At 42.8% G+C, this 18,720-nt stretch overlaps 1 protein-coding gene across 4 annotated transcripts in view; it reads left to right on the forward strand.

The window, feature by feature from the left end:
- Positions 1–734: 734 nt before the first annotated feature.
- banp (BTG3 associated nuclear protein) overlaps positions 735–18,720 on the forward strand; it is a 44,107-nt gene continuing 26,121 nt past the window's right edge. Inside the window, exons 1-10 of one of the 4 annotated variants that reach the window (XM_083763788.1) lie at positions 735–834; positions 5,936–6,014; positions 6,142–6,263; positions 7,112–7,317; positions 7,666–7,755; positions 8,496–8,662; positions 9,411–9,650; positions 11,428–11,586; positions 14,420–14,550; positions 18,434–18,505. In XM_083763788.1, the coding sequence (XP_083619914.1) occupies positions 5,942–6,014; positions 6,142–6,263; positions 7,112–7,317; positions 7,666–7,755; positions 8,496–8,662; positions 9,411–9,650; positions 11,428–11,586; positions 14,420–14,550; positions 18,434–18,505 (1,260 nt within the window). In that variant the 5' untranslated portion in view covers positions 735–834; positions 5,936–5,941. The remainder of the gene's footprint in view (positions 835–5,935; positions 6,015–6,141; positions 6,264–7,111; positions 7,318–7,665; positions 7,756–8,495; positions 8,663–9,410; positions 9,651–11,427; positions 11,587–14,419; positions 14,551–18,433; positions 18,506–18,720) is intronic. The other 3 variants (XM_083763789.1, XM_083763790.1, XM_083763791.1) reach the window with 3 other exon arrangements.

Raw genomic sequence — 18,720 nt, forward strand, 5'->3', positions numbered from 1 at the left:
CATGTGTAACAGTTGTTCTCAAAGTGGGGTCCGGGACCGGCATCACAATCGGTTTAATCACCAAATGTATCAGTACTATCTGGGTGGGCAAATTCGAGATGTGATTTTTGTATTCGCATACACCCCTATATCGCTGACTGGTAGCTTATTAGTGTTTATCACCTCTAAGTTATTGACTGCTGCTGTTCTAAAATGGGAAAGTGACTTCCCTGGAAATTCCCATATTTTATTTTATCCTCTCCATGGGGTGTGTCTGCACTACCGGCCACCCATCATGACCCATGGATACTTAACTTGTAATAAGCTAATGTTTGAAGTCATTTGTCTAATACACATGGGTATTTATTTATTTAAGCTACCGTTGGTAGAATTTCAGATAGGCTATACATTTTCTATTTTACATACTTATAATGCATTAACCTGCTTATAACTCTATAATTATACTTATTCAAACTCATAAACATAATGCTTTATGAGCATTTTATAAAGATTATTTAAGATCAATAAGATATTTTTGGCAATTATAATTTGCATTATTGAGTTATTACAAGGCACTAAGTTGTCAATAGGTGCTTTAAGTAAACTAATGACATTTCTGAAGGTGTAGGCAGAAAAGGTTTGTTTTTCTTGCATAGATTTACTGCATTTGTACTGCCAAGGCATCAGGATCAGATCTTGATAACATGCCTTTCTTGAACACTGGCGCCCCTTCTGTCAGATGGATGTCATGACATTCTGGGTGCGAAGGAGAAAACCGAAGAGACTCTTCTCTCGCGAGGAACGACGCCGTTATCGAAATCCCTACAAACAACACGAGAATTCATCATTCACACGGTAATATAACCCAATCTAACACGGTAACATGTCGCGTGCCAGGAGTGGAGACACAGGGTGCACCGAAACCATAGTTTATTTAAAAAACATTAACAACTGTTTACATAACTGCATTCCGTCGCCACGAGGCCTAAGCAAGCTAACCAACAAGCTAACGGGCACCATGATGACTTTGCCTTGGTTTAGCTCTTAACATTAGCAGTGGGCAGTCGAGCCAGCAGCTTGACTTCCATAACTGTTAGCCTGGGATATGGTGCTTTCTATTTATTGTTGTAATGGGAGCATACATTTGTCTCTGGATACATTATTTAGCACAACGCACCATCAATTAACCACGATTTAATCTTAATAACGCTAAATGCACCGATCGTATGTACACCATTATGCCTGATATGCGCGTATAGTTGGCACTTGGCTTGCTATCTTGCTAGCAATATTTAGCCCTGGGCACTTTGCCGAATATATCGCCTCGCTTTTAACATTGTAAGCTTTGGAAATGGTTTCTATTCATACATTTATTCATATTCATATAATGATTTAATTTATTTAGCCAGATGACGCAGATTAGGCCCTGGCCTGCAGTCCTGGCAGCTCTAAAGTCACTGATAACAGCCCCACAAACCAACTGCAACTGATAATAAGAGACTTTGACAGGATTAAAAAAAAAACGTACATAGCCAAAACCCACTTACATTGGCTTTTAAACTTATTGTTTAAATGCCAATACAGTAAGTTGCCAGTTGTTTACTGTTATTTTCGTGGTTATACTACAGTATTTTGCTGTGTGTATACAACCATAACCAACCAACCAACCATTGAACTAGGGGTGCCCCCTTGTGTCTGATAACCGCTACTACAGTTAATTTTAAATGTCACAGTAAAATCCTCCGTGTTAATTTATCCATTAGTAACAGGGTTTTATTGCAACAGCACGTTGCATTTACTATGAAATCGTGCATTTCCCATCAGTAAGTGAGTTGGTTGGTTGGTCACGTGACATCATCAGATCCCTGATGTCATCAATATTGGCCAGCAACTCTACATCTGACCTCAAACCCTTAGATCTCCATATATGGAGCTGAACTATTCTGACATTCCATATGTTGATCCTTCTCCATCCGTCCTCGTTTTGACTGATACCTGTCCATTTAAACTCTAGACGGGCCTGCCTCAAAGTTATTCGTGCAGCCGCAGCCAGCGGCCCGGAAATTACCCGGAGTGTACAGGGCCCTCATCAAACCCTGTACACTCAAGACACTGCACCTGCTGCCACACTAGAATTAGTGCCAGGCCTTAATTTCCGGGCCTGATAACTCATCAGGCTCGAAAATTAAGGCCTGGCTCTAACTGGGTCCTCATCAAACCCTGTACACTCAAGACACTGCCCCCGCTGCCACCCTTAGATCTCCATATATGGAGCTGACCTGTTCTGACAGTCCATATGTTGATCTAACCACATCAAACCCTGTACACTCAAGACACGCTCCATATATAGCCAGTACAGAATTCATTCCATATGTTGATCTGACCCCCCATGCCAAAGCGCCAGCACTCACCCAGCAGTCTGCTATCACCTGGGCCCTTTAGGGCGAGGTCGCTTCTCGCCCTCAGGCGTCTTATGGCTCGTACACACAACACTGCACGATATTTGCTCCGATTATGCTGTCGGGGAGCATTTTTGGCTGTTGCCGACAAAACTCCCGATCTGAAGCAAGATCGGGCTTTGATCACCGAGTTTTTGCTCGCTGTGTGTGAAAGGAGCTGCGAGATGGATCGCATCTTGGTGAACTCTTGCAGTGTGTTATCCCTAGTCGGCGACCAAACGTTTAGTGTGAAAGCCACAAGGATATAATGACAGCTGATTTAAAGCTGCTATAAGCAGTAATATGTCAACATTTTAATTACCTTTTATTCAGACAGCCAGCAATGGGTAGAACGCTCCCCCAAAAAATTTAGTCTCTGTGACACATCTAGGGGCCGCAATCTGCATTCAAAGATTTGGCTGTCTGAATACCAAAAAAAAAAAAAATCGACATATTATTGCTTATAGCACTTTTGGGTTATTGCTTTATATTTGCACATTCCCCTCTGCATTTCCCTATCCTAAAATTACACAGACCATAAGCCAGAGTGCTCTGGCCATGTTCAGGTGTATTTAGACGGTTCTGTCCACTCTCAAACGAGTACCTGATATCAAACTTCACCTGCCCGAAAGTTTTATTTACGGGGCAGGTGGGCAACCATTAGTGTCAACACCTGAAGTGTCTTGCTCAGGGACATGAACATTCTGTTTTCCAGGCAGTGCCTTTAACCACTCAGTCGTCCTCGTCCCCATGTGTAGATTCTCAAACACAAGGGATCATATGTGACATATGTGACATAATAGCACAGGCAGACTCTTCACATACTAGAGCATGTCTGAAATAAGTGTCAGAGCTGAAATCGTCATGTAAATATGAAATAAATGCCCAAACATGACATGTAGCTAGGTGTAATGTTAGAGACCACAGAAGTGAACCTTTCAAGCCTGTTTTCTCAACTTGCTGTTTTCTGCAGGACATTACTCTATAAGCCATATCTCCAAAACTGGTGGGTCAAACTGAACAACCAATATGTCAAATGTAGTCACATATGTGCATAACGCCCGGGTGTTACACTGTTCTATGGTGTGAAATGAGAGTTTAGACTTTATTGTGTGACTCCATTTTCCTCACTTGAGATGTGTTGCCAGAAAACTTTCAATAAAAAAGATCAAAAACAACAAAAAACATGAATTTCCAGTAGTGTATACTATTTGAAATATAATATATACAATTATACAGTAGATAGTAGATATAAATCTAAATATATTTTTGACTTGACTGGAATACTGTTTCCAAATTGAACTCTCCGAAGTTCCCCCTGGAACATTGCATTGCAGTGAAAGTGAGACCACTGATGTGCAGTGCTATATGCGGGCACAGTTCAATCTTTAGTTGCGAACGCAGTGATTGCGAATGCAATGAGCACTAACTATGAGACCCTGCAGATCATGTCTGTGTGTGTGTCTGTCTGTCTGTGTGTCTGTCTGTCCTGCTGTGACACCACCCGCCCGCCACCAGAGGGCGCAGCTGTAGCACACACACACACACACACACACACACACACACACACACACAGTAGAAAACTTTACTTTAGAAAAATTACTAACTAAAAAGAAAAAAAAAGTACGTAATCTATTCTAATTGTTGTTATTGCAATTTACGAGCTGCGTTCGCTTCCTGCGTTTGCGCGTCTCACTTGTTATTAGAAAGGTTTCTTGACCAGTGATTGCAATGACATGAAAAATAAAATGATATATTTTGAATTGCATTCAATTTCCTGATAAATACCACATGGTCATGGTTTTCCCCTCCCAGACAGAGACACTAATAGATTATTCCAACTACAAGACTGAACATCTGTTTAGATAAAATATGACGAATGTACATTTCCCGTGAGCCAGATCTTGTCTTCTGTAGAACATTGTAGAACAATTTTGTGGGCCACAATATATCATTTTCATGATACATTTCCTTCTAACCAATGACTGAACTGTGTGAACTTGCCCTGAACCTTAGGGTGTGAGAGAGTGCAATGTGTTGCATTCACTCACATGGAGGTAGTAGTTGGTTATAGATATGTTTGTTTAATGATGTTGCCGGTCTGGTTTATACTGGATCTCCAGAGCCGAAGAGTTTGATCAATCCTCAAGGGGGCCCGTTCCCCCCCCGTAGCCCCACCTCCCCGCACCCCCCCCCCCCCCCCCCCCGCCACAGCGGGGGAAAAAATAAGTTGTTGTTTTCGCTGGTACTTTTAAAGCAGCTTCTATAGGCCAAAACTTTCAGGTCTATATTATTATTATTATTATTATGAGAGAGAGAGAGAGAGAGAGAGAGAGAGGGAGAGAGGGAGAGGGATATGGAGGGAGAGAGAGAGAGAGGGAGGGATACGGAGGGAGAGAGAGAGATGTATATATATATACGGATTTAGGAGGGAGGGGGAGAGAGGGTGCGATCGGTGCGGACTGCGGAGTGATTGATTGATTGCGCGGTGGCGGCAGGCAGCCGGTCACTCGGGGGAGAGAGAGAGAGACGCTGAATCACTTTTTTCTGCGAGAAATGTCACGATTACACTGAAACAATTGCTCTCAGCGAGGCTGCTCTCACGGTCCAACACGTGGGGCACAGCGGTTTCAAAGACTAGTCTCTTTGGTGAATTCTTGATCAGTGTTGTTATGTCACGACTCAAGAACAACTAGCCTACCATGAAATTCTGACACGCTTTGATGTTGTGGACATCTGGCTAGGTGAAAACAAAATAAACCCGATTAGCATTTGAGTACTTGGGTGGCCGCACCCAACACTGTTTTAACACCTCTTGGACGGCCGGCAGAGTAGTCTCTCAAGACAGACAGACTGTTGCCTCGCAACAGTTGAGGAACAACAGGGGAGGCGCTGTTTTCCCGAATATTTGACGATGGGATTCTCAGATTGCCGGCGGAGAGGTCCAAAATGTTCGGAATTCCCAGAAAATCTGTAATGTAAATGTAAAATGTCCACGAAAATCTTCATGGGGGCCTAAAGGGGCCCTGGGAGTCTTCATGGGGGCTGCAGCCCCGTGGCCCCCACAGACTCTACGTGGTTGCTGGATCCTTATTCCAATGTGATTTAGAAGCAGTTACAGAATTAGCAGAACTAATAGCATAGTCATAGAATTTGCACAATAAACACACAAGAGTTGTCAACTTAAAGTATGTGACGTTAATAGTTTAGAATTTGAATGGTACTGTGGAAAAATATGAAGTTCACTCATAATTGATGTATGTCAATGAACCTGTAGCCCAGTCACTCAAGCTCTATTCACAAGGGAGTCTAAAAGACACTTATTTATGAGGGCTCGGCAGTGGTCCGACTGTCATTAGACCGACAACTTACCTCAAACCCTAACCTAACCCTAACCGCAAGCACGGGAGCAGCACATGTTCGACCGCATGTCCAACCGTTGTTTCTTCGGTCCGTTGGTGTGTCTAATCTGCGTGTGCACCCCATTTTAAAATGTATGCCGTGTATTGTTATTTCAGGTGTGAATGATGTCTGAACAAGATCTGGATGAAATTGTGCAAATAACAGTGGAGGACTTTGGCCAGGCTGAGCAATCAGGTAAGATCTCTCTGAAATACACAAAATACAATGTTATAAAGAAAAGATGTATGGGTCATGATTTACTAGCGGTGACAAAACGTATCCTGTGTGACCGGGTTTAGTTTTTTAACTGGATTTCTGTCAGACATGTTGGACAATCATGACGATGAGGACGATAAACCTCAGAAGAAACGAAGAAAGTTGAGCAACAACCAAGCGAACAAGAACCAGGAGAACAGCAACGGCCAGGATATGACGTCTATTAAGGTATGTCACTGATTTTATTGAACACTTTTAACCACCTTCCCATCAAAGAAATTATGTTATTTTATTATTCCCAAAATCTCCCCCCCCTCCCCAACATTAGCATATTTAAAATTGCTTACTTTTCTTCCTTATTTTTGTTTTTGACTTTTGCAATTTGACCATTTTTGTTTCATTTAAAATTAAAATGATAAATCATGCTATTTAACCACTTGAGCCGTATTTTATACTTTTGCTATATTACAAATAGTAGATCTACAAGCATCACATTGTGATGCAATGTCATCTTGTGTGTTTTATTTGTTGTAATAGGGACCGCAGGGATAATGTGGTTGAAAAGTGCTATGCAAATGAATTATTTCTGCTGTGCAGGATGCATGTATGTTCACAGACTAAAGGTAGTAACAGGGTAAAAAGTTGGGAAGTCTGCACACATCTCTGCTCCGCTCTGCTCCACAGTGTTTAGCAATACTTTTATTATAAAACAGGTTCACACAACTATTCGAACAACTATTCTCCCACCATTACACCGCAGACTAAATATCCATAATATCGTTCTCTTCTACCGGGATGCAGCAGATCACGGTTGAAGCTCCACTCTTTGGATGTTCGTACGGATCAGCAGTCATCACCACTTATTAAACACAATTTGTCGCTTTTGTGAATCACTGTTCAACTTTTCCAAGTAGTTTTTGAAGCTGACGCAACACATGGCGGATATCTGGTGGTCTCAAGATGTTTGAGACCACCGAGTCGAAGTTTGCAAGCCTAATTGCCCAATAGGCGTCTTCTATACAGACATACAGATGAGAGTGGTAATAAATGAGTCATCATACTTTGTGTTATTCCAGAACCTGTTGTTCTCCATCAACTCAACCATCTGTCAACGACTGGAGAGCATTGAGGCCAAGCTGCAGGCAGTCGAGGCCACCTGTAAGGCCCTGGGACGCAAGTTGGACTGCATGGTTTCCACCACTAAAGGCCAGAGTCCCATCCAAGTCCCCATGGTGGCAGGATCTCCCCTGGGAGCAACTCAGACCTGGAACAAAGTGCGCTGGTGAGCTCCATGGTGTTAGCTGCATGACAGTACACGTTGCACCTGTGTTTCCCTCAGTTTAGTTTAGTTTAGTTTAGTTTAGTTTATTTTGATCAATTCAACAGTGTAACATAAATCATTACCTAAAATATTCACATTCTCTTATAGTTGATCGAAAAGGGACCAAGGGATCAAACTGAGAATGCCACTAAATGACATAACACATTAGCAGATGGATCAATTCTTGGCAGAGTAATTGCACATCTTTTATTGGTTGATGTTGCAATTCTGCAATAACAGAAATGGAAAAGAAAGCATTAGCCATCAATGTACTCCACATTTGTTCATGTTGTTTCTGTCTTCCTGCAGTGTTGTTCCACAGACAAATGTGATAGTGAGCAGTGACCGTCCAAAGGGGCCGGTCCACGAGGACACACCACTGGAGAACCTTCTCAGCAAGTCAGTGATTCACATTCACGCTTTTATGTTGTGCATACATAATGACACTTTATAGACACCATAACTGCAACTTACACTTGAAATGTACTTTTCTTTCCTTTTTTAACTTGGTACTGGTAGCACTAGTGCGCAGAGCCTCAAAAACGGTTTTCATTGACAAATATGAGATGTGTTCTCATATTTAACAAATTAACATTGGGCTCTTTCAATCTCTCCCTAGTACGATTTGGCTTGACTTTCATTAGGAATGGCCAGAAAACAGCACGTATGCTGTTTGGAAATGCATTGCATCTGAGGCAAATTAACAGCATAGGAAATCAACACAGTAGAAACTTTATGGGAAAGAGAGGTTGAAGACAGGGGAAATTAATCTCGGGCTGTCGCTAATTAAGATTGCACAGAAAACATTGGAATGTCAATGTCAGCGCAGCAGCGTTTGGCGACATCTCCGCGACTTTGTGCCAATCATGTATGTATTGTGTGCCAATGAGTAAACTATCCCCACACTACATACGTAGCACCTATTTCCTACAAATAGAGTGAGACAAAGAACATTAAACTGGAAACAAAAGGTTGCACATGCAAAAACGCTCCCAATTATATTTCAAGATCGCATGTGCATATTTGATCAAAATGGCTACAACTTCGAGACCTGCTGACATAATTGCTGAACTCATATCTGTGGCTTACAGCCCAAAATCTTGCTGGTCCCAGTCAGTGTGTGTTTGCGTGTGTTTCAGTACGGCAAGCGGGCGGCGGCAAAACACCATCCTTGTGAAAGTGCGGGTGCCTGACGAGAATCAAGATGACCAAGAGAGTGGCTCTGAGACAAGTGATACTGTTTCCAATGGTGGACAAAGTGGACAAAGCAGCCAGAATGTCACTCTCATCACCCTCAACTCAGAAGGTGTGACTTCACACACACACACACATGCATGCACGCACGCACGTGTGCACATAGACATAAGTTATTTTCTCTGTAATACATTTTTTCTCCCTTTCTTGTGTAGGCCTTTCGTGACTGTTTCATAAGGTCTGCATATTGAATAAAAAAACAGACTCAACTGTGTAACCGCGTGCACTTGAATGTATCAGTGAATGTGGTAGCTTGTTCAGTGGCTGGTGTCAGGCCTGGGGAACAATAACTCATGCCTAATTGAGTATAGCCTGACTAAGCCTGTACATTTTGTTACTGTTTTGTTTCTGACTTGTTGTGGATTGTTTTGAATAGGATCCGTTTCTTTTTATTTGGAGGTCTGAGTTACCAGACACCAGAATCCAGTCAGCTTTAGCTCACCACATCTGAACCCTACATGTTCACTGCAACAAATGTAACATCCTCAGCCTTAGACGTGCCTCCACATATCTTCAGTACCACACAAGTTGTTTATCTCCTTTACTACCACATGGGTGTGCTGTGGCATTATATGAGGTCACAGAATACATTCAGTGCTTGTGTGGTATTGTATGACCTGTGAATGCATGCTCTTATCTGCCGAATGTGGATAGACCACGTTTGTGATGTACAGTATATAGTATATACTATATATTGAAGTCCTACCGCAAGCTTTATGTTCATGCTAATAGCATTAGCAAGGGAATGCGGTTCCACAGCTGTGTTTTAACATGCAATTCCTCCTTTTTGCCCTCTGTAGATGACTACCCATCAGGCACCTGGCTGGGAGACGAGAACAACCCAGAGATGCGTGTGCGGTGTCCCGTATCACCAGCCGACATGCTCCATATCACCACCAACTGCCGTACGGCGGAGAAGATGGCACTGACACTGCTGGACTACCTGTTTCACCGGGAGGTCCAAGCCATGTCCAACCTCTCCGGACAGGGCAAACACGGGAAGAAGCAGCTGGACCCGCTGATGATCTATGGCATTCGCTGTGAGTGTCGCCATGCATGCTCCGTCATATGACAAAATATGAATCAGGCTTTAGGCCTGACTTACTGCCACTGACTACTACATACATCATTCTATGTTCACTTTTAAACTACTGGTCACTGGACTATGCCCACATTGGAAAAATAATTACAGGGTCTATGTCACAGAGTTTCTTTTTCCTGTGTGCAACATATGTTTTGAATTGTTTTGAATTGGGGGCGATGCATAATTACGCTGTGCTAGATACGCCAACAGCATGACAAGGCACTCTGCTTGTATTCTGTGCTTGCGTGTGCACATCTGGTACTTTTATCTAGTCGCTGAGAGTTTAAACCTTTTCAACTGGGTGTTGAAAAAAATAAAAAAACAGTTTGGTGGACACGTAGCATAAAGTTATCAATGTTTTTGTGATAGACTTTATATGCTAAGGGGTGCTAAACGCAACCTTACATCATGAACCAGTCTACATTTAGAGGTCATATTCTGTTGTATCCCTTATGCTCTTGCTTAGGAACTAAGCATTTTGATCTTCCATATACATAAGCATTATGCAGACGGTCTCATAACAGATGTCATCAAGTATCTCTGAGCCATTTGACCAGCTTTCCAACTTCTCAGCCAAGAAAACCAACTGATAATTGCTGGGGAAGTGTTTAATAACCACCACTAATCAGGCTATCTTGATCATCTAAATGTTCTTAATGGAGTTCAGTGAGCCAGGATATAGACCCCTCCTCTTCTCCCCACAGCATTTCCTGAACCCTCTGGTATGAAACCTGAACTTCACCCGTTCCACATTTCAACCCTCATCCCCATTACGAATCAGTGTATTACCGCCTATCAGAGACACTGACCCGTGCCGCATAGCTCCACAGAATTGTGCACAAATATGGGCTGCAATCTGCAGGGCAGGTTACAACAACACACATTCATCATTGCAAACATGCATTAATGCGTAACACATTTTATTACATACCAAACTCTAAATGACAAGCATATGTTGGTCACTGTTTTCCTAACGGGGCCATTCTTAATTCTTTGATGCATATTTTCCCGAATCGGGGGACGTGGCAGAGGGTTATTTTGACGGGAGTTCTGTGGTGATACAGTATATGCTTAAGAAGGTGCTTATTCTTGTGCAAAAGGATGAGATCTATGAGGATGAAAAAGATGAGATCTAGGAGTTGACCTTAGACCCTCTGCTGGAATGATTATGAAATGGAATCAAGGAAAAGAAGTTCTGTCGAGCATTTTCCTGTAAAGTGGTGATGCATACTTAGTCTATTCTAATGTGCCAGTTTATGTACATAGTTACAACTACAATTGCTAGGCTACCCACGTTTCCCCTCAGCTGTGTGGATGTATGTGCACGTGTTATTATTAGAGGCAGATACGGCTTGACATTGAGGTATGTGAAGACTGGATTAGGGCTGGGTGACTTCCATGTGACTCGTGCCTCGTTCCTGAAAGTGAGAGGAGTGAATACGCACCTGTCCTGCCTGCCCACACAGGTTCCGTGGAGTGTGTAGGGGAGTGTGACACTAACCGCCGCCTGTCTGTACCACTCCCCGCCTTTCTGTCTTCTTTCGTACCCTCAGGCTCTAGCCGCCCCTTGAGCTGATGTAGAAATGAGCTGTCAGGTCGGTTGCACCCGACAGCTATTAACACTTTCATAGACAGACTCTCAAGTCAGTGCTGTTCCGCACACTGCGTATGTTTCAGGAGGAGAAGGGGGGCATGTTCCACATGTTGACCTTTGACCCTTCTTGTCCCCACAGGTCACTTGTTCTACAAGTTTGGCATCAGCGAGTCCGACTGGTACCGCATCAAGCAGAGCATCGACTCCAAGTGCCGCACTGCCTGGAGACGCAAGCAGCGCGGTCAAAGTCTGGCCGTCAAGAGCTTCTCCAAACGTACGCCTCGTGCAACAGGCACAGGTATCATGCCTGTAACACAAATAGCAAACATAAGCACACTCCCACGATATTTATTTATTTAGTCAAGCTAGTGGAAGTGTGTGCGTAACATTGGGTGACATCATGTGTAACCCAAGTTTTGCTACCACATTTCAATTCCAGTGTGATACAGGTGTACAGAGGGTTCGTTGGTTTGTGCCTATACTGTGGCAAAGGGTAGATTGCTTTGAAAATGCCTGCCAGGGGCCACCATCACGCACACGCACACGCGCACACACACACACACACACACACACACACACACACACACACACACACACACACACACACACACACACACACACACACACACACACACACACACACACACACACATTAGAAGAAGATTGTTAGAAGGCAGTTCAATTCCAATGCAGATGCAGTTTGTATTGTTGCAGATGGTTGTAATCTGCACACAACAGCGGCCTGCTGTCCTCCCCTCTCAGTGATCCATCACCCTTCACCTCTGACCAGGGAGAGTGAGACTGCAGGGGAAACCCAAATATCCTGTGAGCACACATCAGGGGTGAATTGTCAGGCCCCTGGCCCGGCCACACACGCCCAGAAGTGGACAATGCAAACACCAGTTCCGACGACATACACTACACACATGCATTTTCTCAAGCACCCACTCAACCCCACACTCCCCTTAATCAGAGAACACACTAATGGACCGGAAAGAGGGGGAATCTTGTGCCTTTAAAGAAAATACATCATTTATCAGTGGACCGGTAAAGAGCGCTCACACCGACAGCTGTAGTCTCCACGAGCCACCTGGCTGTAGCTTCTTTCTCTCTGGCAAACGATTGCACTGGGGATTATTTACTTAATGCAATGCTGAAGGATGAGGAGGAGGAACAGCAGTTCACCACAAGAGTAATGCATGAGATATACTGATATGTCAATTTTGGTCATCCCGTTCATGCCTCATGTTTTTCCATTGTGTGTGTTGTCTCACAAATGGTCGACAGACAGCCTTTCTCTCTGGGGTTGTGGGAATTCCATTTGTACACTTTCGGGAAATTTAAAAAATAATAAATTAACGCTGAGGATTTTACTGTGAAGTTCCCCCAAAGAACTCATTCACTGAATTATCTTCAGGCCACACTCTTTTTATTTTATTTATTGCCTTCCATTTAGACATACATAAGGCGTGAATGTGTTTATCTTGCGGTGTGCGGTGCATGCTCTCCTGTCACCTAGCGCTCCTATCTACCTTCACAGTTGCCGGGCCGGTAGGCGGGGCTTGTGGCAGGGCGATGGGTGCAAAGGTTTTAGACTGCCAGGCTGACTGTGGGTGTTTAGACTGAGGCCAGGAGGTTGTGTTTGTCTGCTAGGCCACGAGTGTGTTTGGACGTCTAGCTGGAGAGGCCTTGTTGTGTATTTAGACGTGTTTGATGAAGTATAAACACGCCATCATCCAGCAGATGGCCTGGGAATTGGCCAAGTCCCCCCGTCCCCCCCCCCAAAAAAAAAGAAGGCTTTTACAATAATCATTTGTGGGTGTGTGAAGGCATGCAAGTGTCTGTCTGTATCTCACCACAGAGGACTTATCTTTACTTACTCTTTTACATTTCTGCACTGAAATAGTTTACAGTGAATAATACTCATCATCATACTGTATTGCTATTAGGGATGTTAATCGATTAATCGCCGTTAATACATTTGTCAATTGAACGTAACTTTTTCTCCGCTTTCTATGATTATAATCGTACCCCCTAGGCTAGGGTACGACATCTGCCATCTATGTACATGTTCGTAGACAACTGTATACTCCATATATGAAAGCGGCGACCGTCAATGTACCTTTTAGCATTGCTCCGGTTGCTATGGAGAGCTTCCGTCCTCAACAGCTATGGGATTTTTAAATCCTGCTCCATTGAGTCTCCATTATAACAGGATTTTCAAAGACTTGTATCTCTGAAGCTTCGAGCGCTGTCCATGGTGAGCTGTCGCACATCCCGACGATCGTAAATCATTTGTGTCTCGCATGCTGCGGACAAGTAACTGTTTATGACGAGAGCTAAGGGGCATGAGCTACGGCTAACGATCAATGTCCTCACAACAACAGTCCACCTCACTGAATAACCCGGAAATTAAACAAGGATCGTAGAGTGAGAGCGGACGGGTGGCACAGGTTAGGTGTGCTTATGTTACCACCTAGCGAGCAATAATGGAGTTAATAATTAATCGTAATTAATCGGAAAGTCTGCAGTTCTATCATTGAGTGGTTTTCTGTGAATGTATTTGCTGTGCAAGCGTGGCCAACAAATGCACATACAAAGATGTCATTGCCTGGCCCTGTATCGTCAATGGTCAAATAGCCTCGGTACCCAGGCATTTTCGTCAGCGAAAGAAATGAACCAGGAACGGTTCATATGCTAAGGCCTGAGCTACAGTAACGTGGTTTCTGGTCTAGAAGTGGGAGTCAACCCTTCTGGTTGGGCGTCGCTCCAAATGAGTTGACGTAGTATTGCACAGAGTGTAGAGTAGGAGAGTAGCGACACGCTTTGATGTCGCCGCAAAGCTGGAACTATCCCATTGAGATAGAATGAGCACTTTCGCATACCATTGTTACAATGGGAGTCAACGCTAGTGTCGCCACTCTCTTGCTAGATTACTCTGGTGCTGCACTAAGGGGGGAGAGGAGGGACCGGGGCTGACTGTATTATTTCTGTATATCAGAAAATGTAGATTTTTATGTTAGACATTGAGGAAAATTAATCGATCGATAATGTTATCAAAACGTATCAACTATCAATTGATGAATTAATTGATCATTTCAATCCCTAATTCCTATGTTTGTCTCCATAAGTAGAAGCAGGCATAGCGGCTGAAACGAATACGACTCACATGGAGGTTGCTAACCAGCAAACCCTACACTATTCCCTGGCCAATCAGCAAGTCCAGATCCATCGGATTGGAGAGGATGGGCAGGTTCAGGTGGTGAGTGCCAATAACTTATCTTTGCTGAGCTGTTTATGACACTATGAGAGTTTGAATGGATGGCCTGTGTTTTAGCTGTGATGATGCTTTCCGTTCCTTCACTCTCTCAAGAACATTCAAGTTTCCCTTTTTTTTTGGCATGTCATTATAGAAGGAAATTTCACGTCATCTTGTGATCTTATAGCTCAGCTATTTTTGCTATTTGTAGTGCGATGAAGTATGTAGGGTATAAATCTTTAACCTTTTCAGAAAATCACATTTTCTTTCTTTCTGTGGCCTTTATTTTTTTGTTCTTTTGCTATTAATGTTCCTCTTGTTTTTAAGCTGTTGTCATGGTAAGGTCCTAGAGAGCAGGGCTTGTAATGCATGGGGGTAGATCTCACCACCCACTGCCGAGACACGTACACAACTTGATAGGACGATAGTGCAACTTATGTCAGTGTACCGTAGGAGTGGCTCCTGCTTGGGGATTGGACGACCTTGTACAGCTGCAAGGGTCAGAGGTCAGAGCCAGGCCCACAGCATTATGAGTGGGCTGGCGAACAGGAAGTAACTGGTTCTACTGTTCAGCCACACAATAGACAACCTTAAATCCTGGGCAGTTTGTTTTGGGTCTTATTCTTAGAGATTTAGCCTGATGCTAATATGTAAAGACTATCGAGAATTCCATCTTTATTGTGGGTTGGAAATTGAATACATCAGCGTTTGGAAGTTGGCGCGGTGTCTGCGTGAGATCATAAAATCTGCATTTAAATTGTCAGATATCGGGTTCATAGTTCACCTCACAGCATGTTATTGCTAACGTAGTAATAGCAGCTTGATTTTCTCTCACATATTTACTGTAGATTCAAACAATAAATGAAGGAATACACACAGCTGGTGGGGCAGAGAGCACATCATGGAGAAATACACTTAGATTATCTTGTCATAGTGTTATAATTAACACTATTGTTAACCCATTCAGAACGGGCACCCATTTTGGTGTCAGCATCATGTTATGCTTTAGCTATTGAAAAATAGCAGATCTACAAGCTCATATCGCGCCACCGAGTGGCGCGATACGAGCTTGTAGGTCTGCTATTTTTTTTAAATCGAAGAGCGACTGACATTTCTAGAATCCGATCTCAGGTCAGAATGGGTTCATCAGACCAGTGTGTGTCCAGTGGAAACCTTGTATGAATCTGATCTCAGGTCAGAATGGGTTAAAGTAATTGTGTTTATTGTATGAAGTTGTGGTTCTGAAGGCAGGCGATATGCACACTCTCTGCTGTGCTGACAGTGCTGCAAAGCTGCCACGTACATGACACTGTTAATTATGTTAGCTGATATTAGCTTACAAAATCATACAGCAATGTCTTAACCACATTAACCCTGGCTTCCCTCTTTTGGCCATTTTGTTTTGTTGAAAAAAAGTAGATATAGAAGCTCACAACGTGACTCCATGCAAGACCTTGTGAGCTTGTAGATTGCCTATGTTTGAATTGCCAAAGTATAAAGTAGGCCTTAAAGGAGAATTCCATGCTCGAAGGCTTTCTTACTTTATTTGTAGTTGTTACAGACCGTACGTCCCCACCAAAGAGGTCCAAGTGTTATTTTGTGCAAATTGTGCTATTTACCCTAGTATAAGCCCTCAATGAATTGAATTGCATTGAATTGAATGGGGGCATTATGGTGTTTGCTTATTTCCATCGCTCAAATGTTTTTTTTTTTTTAATATATCCTCACTTCATAATGTAAATAATATCCCAAGCGGCACACTTTACTACTTATTTCGCAAATTGGCACAAAAACCCAACCCCCAATGAGAGCTTATAATAGGGGAAATGGCCAATTATGCACTTTTGCATTATTTTGCTAAATAACACCTAGACCTCTTTGGTGGGGACGTAACAACTACAAATAAAGGTAAGAAAGCCTTATAGCATGGAATTCTCTGACTTGATGTGAGAAATTAGGGCAAACACACATACATACACACTGTGTGCATGCAGAGGAAAGAGATGGAAGAAAGCTCATTGCGTTGTCATTACCCTCTTGATGTTCCACAGTGTTAAAAGGTGCAGCTGGGCCTGAAATGTATGAGTGTTGCTAATGCGGTAGAGGAAATGATGCGCATGCTCTGGAAGAGCTCTGCAGGGCTGTGCCTCGGACGATGGAGCAGTCGGAGAGCACAAAACACACACCCAGATACAGATAACAATGCACAATGTAAAAAATATCCACACAATATGCTGATGTATTCTCACATTACACAAGACACTCTGCCAGGGCTCGAGATTAACGACGTCCTGGGGAATATAAAGTATGTATTTTGGTCTATCATTTATCTAATTCGGGCCGGTTTCGGGACTAGAGGAGTTTTAGCACTAAAAAACCACATATCGTGCACACCGACGGGCAGTATGAGACTAGCAGCGCTGCATAAAACAGACTGAAACTGCAACTAGTCCACTAGTAAAAATTACTAGAAGTGAATGCCCTTGGTCAGGGGTGCCCACACTTTTTTGACTTGAGAGCTACTTTCACAATAACCAGCTCAACAAGATCTACTCACCCAAAAAAAGTATTATCCCATTGCTGAAAACAGCAGCACTGGCGTTGCATACTATAAGACAAACACACTTGGAATGGGAAATAGAGAGAGGAAAATGGAATTCGTAGTTATTTGTATTGTATATGACTTTGTGCTTTTTTTTCCCGGGACTGTAATTTACTTTGGGACTATTCTAATTGTATTTTGGGACGGTTCTGGGACGTTGGTGATAAAAGTTAGTCTGGAACCCTGCACTCTGCATGGAGATGCATGGAGATTAAAGGTTTTATGACATTCATTTGAATTTATTTTTATTTTTCGTTTTTCTTTTAGGTTTTATGACCTCAATTACACGCCAAAATCCTGAACTTTGAACATTCAGTGGATTTTCTGTGGTCTGGAGTTTTCTTTGGGGTTTGGAAGCCTTTTGAGCTACAATGAAAACAGGCAAGACAGTGAAAACAGTGACATCTGCTGGCAAATCCCATTGACATATATGGGATTTGCAGGCTCTTACATCACAAACTGCCGGCAAATCAGAGCACCTGTTTGAGCCAGAAAACCCCAGACCACAGAAATTCTACTGAATGTTAAAAGTTCAGGTTTTTTGGGTGCAATTGAGCTTAGAAAACCTAAAAATTCCAAAACCTTTTTTTTAATGTCACAATCCCTTTAAAGGACAACTTTAGTTTTTTTCAACCAAGGTTCATGTTTTAGTTTGTTATTAGATAAAGTAAAAGATGAGTGTTAATCTTTTTTCATTTGCTGCTTTCTTTCGTTTTAGGGATTTTAGCTGTTTTTGACAGGGGGGCGGGGCCTTCGAGCATGGGGCTAAATATGCATTTTTTAACACAATTCTATGGTGATTTCTTTTTTTATGGTTTACTATAGTCCTAATAAACGCCAGGAAATTACATCTGGCCACAGAAGATCACAGGATCTACTGAATGTGAAGGTAGCCTACTGGGGGAAGGCTTATACTGTGTGTATAGGCTCAATATGTCAGTTTGTCACATTCAATAGATCCTGTGATCTTTTGTGGCCAGATGTAATTTCCTGGCGTTTATTAGGACTATAGTAAACCATAAAAAAATAAATCACCATCAAATTGTGTTAAAAAATACATATTTAGCCCCATGCTCGAATGCCCCCGCCCCCCTGTCAAAAACTGCTAAAATCCCTAAAACGAAAGAAAGCAGCAAATGAAAGAAAATGAACACTCACCTTTTAGTTTCTCTAATAACAACCTAAAACATGAACCTTGGTTGAAAAAAACTAAAGTTGTCCTTTAAGATCATACCGTACGTTCATTCACCTTTTGTCTTATTCTTCTCTGTGTTTCTATCTCAGATTCCACAGGGTCAGCTGCACATTGCCAATGTGCCACAAGGAGAGGAGGTGCAGATCACACAGGACAGTGAGGCAAGTGTGTGTGTGTGTGTGTGTGTGTGTGTGTGCGCGTGTGTTTCAGAGAGATAAAAACACCTTGTGTCATTTTTTTATTCTTTTCTTAATTTCACTTATCACAGATCACATCACTACCGGCCCCACACATGTATAGCGTACATGTGTGGATTTGTCTATAGCGGATAGACGAATCCACAGAGCGCTGCCCTGTAGATGTCATCAATATTGGT

The sequence above is a fragment of the Protomyctophum parallelum genome (assembly GCF_964188405.1).
Source record: "Protomyctophum parallelum genome assembly, chromosome: 4".
NCBI lineage: Eukaryota > Metazoa > Chordata > Actinopteri > Myctophiformes > Myctophidae > Protomyctophum > Protomyctophum parallelum.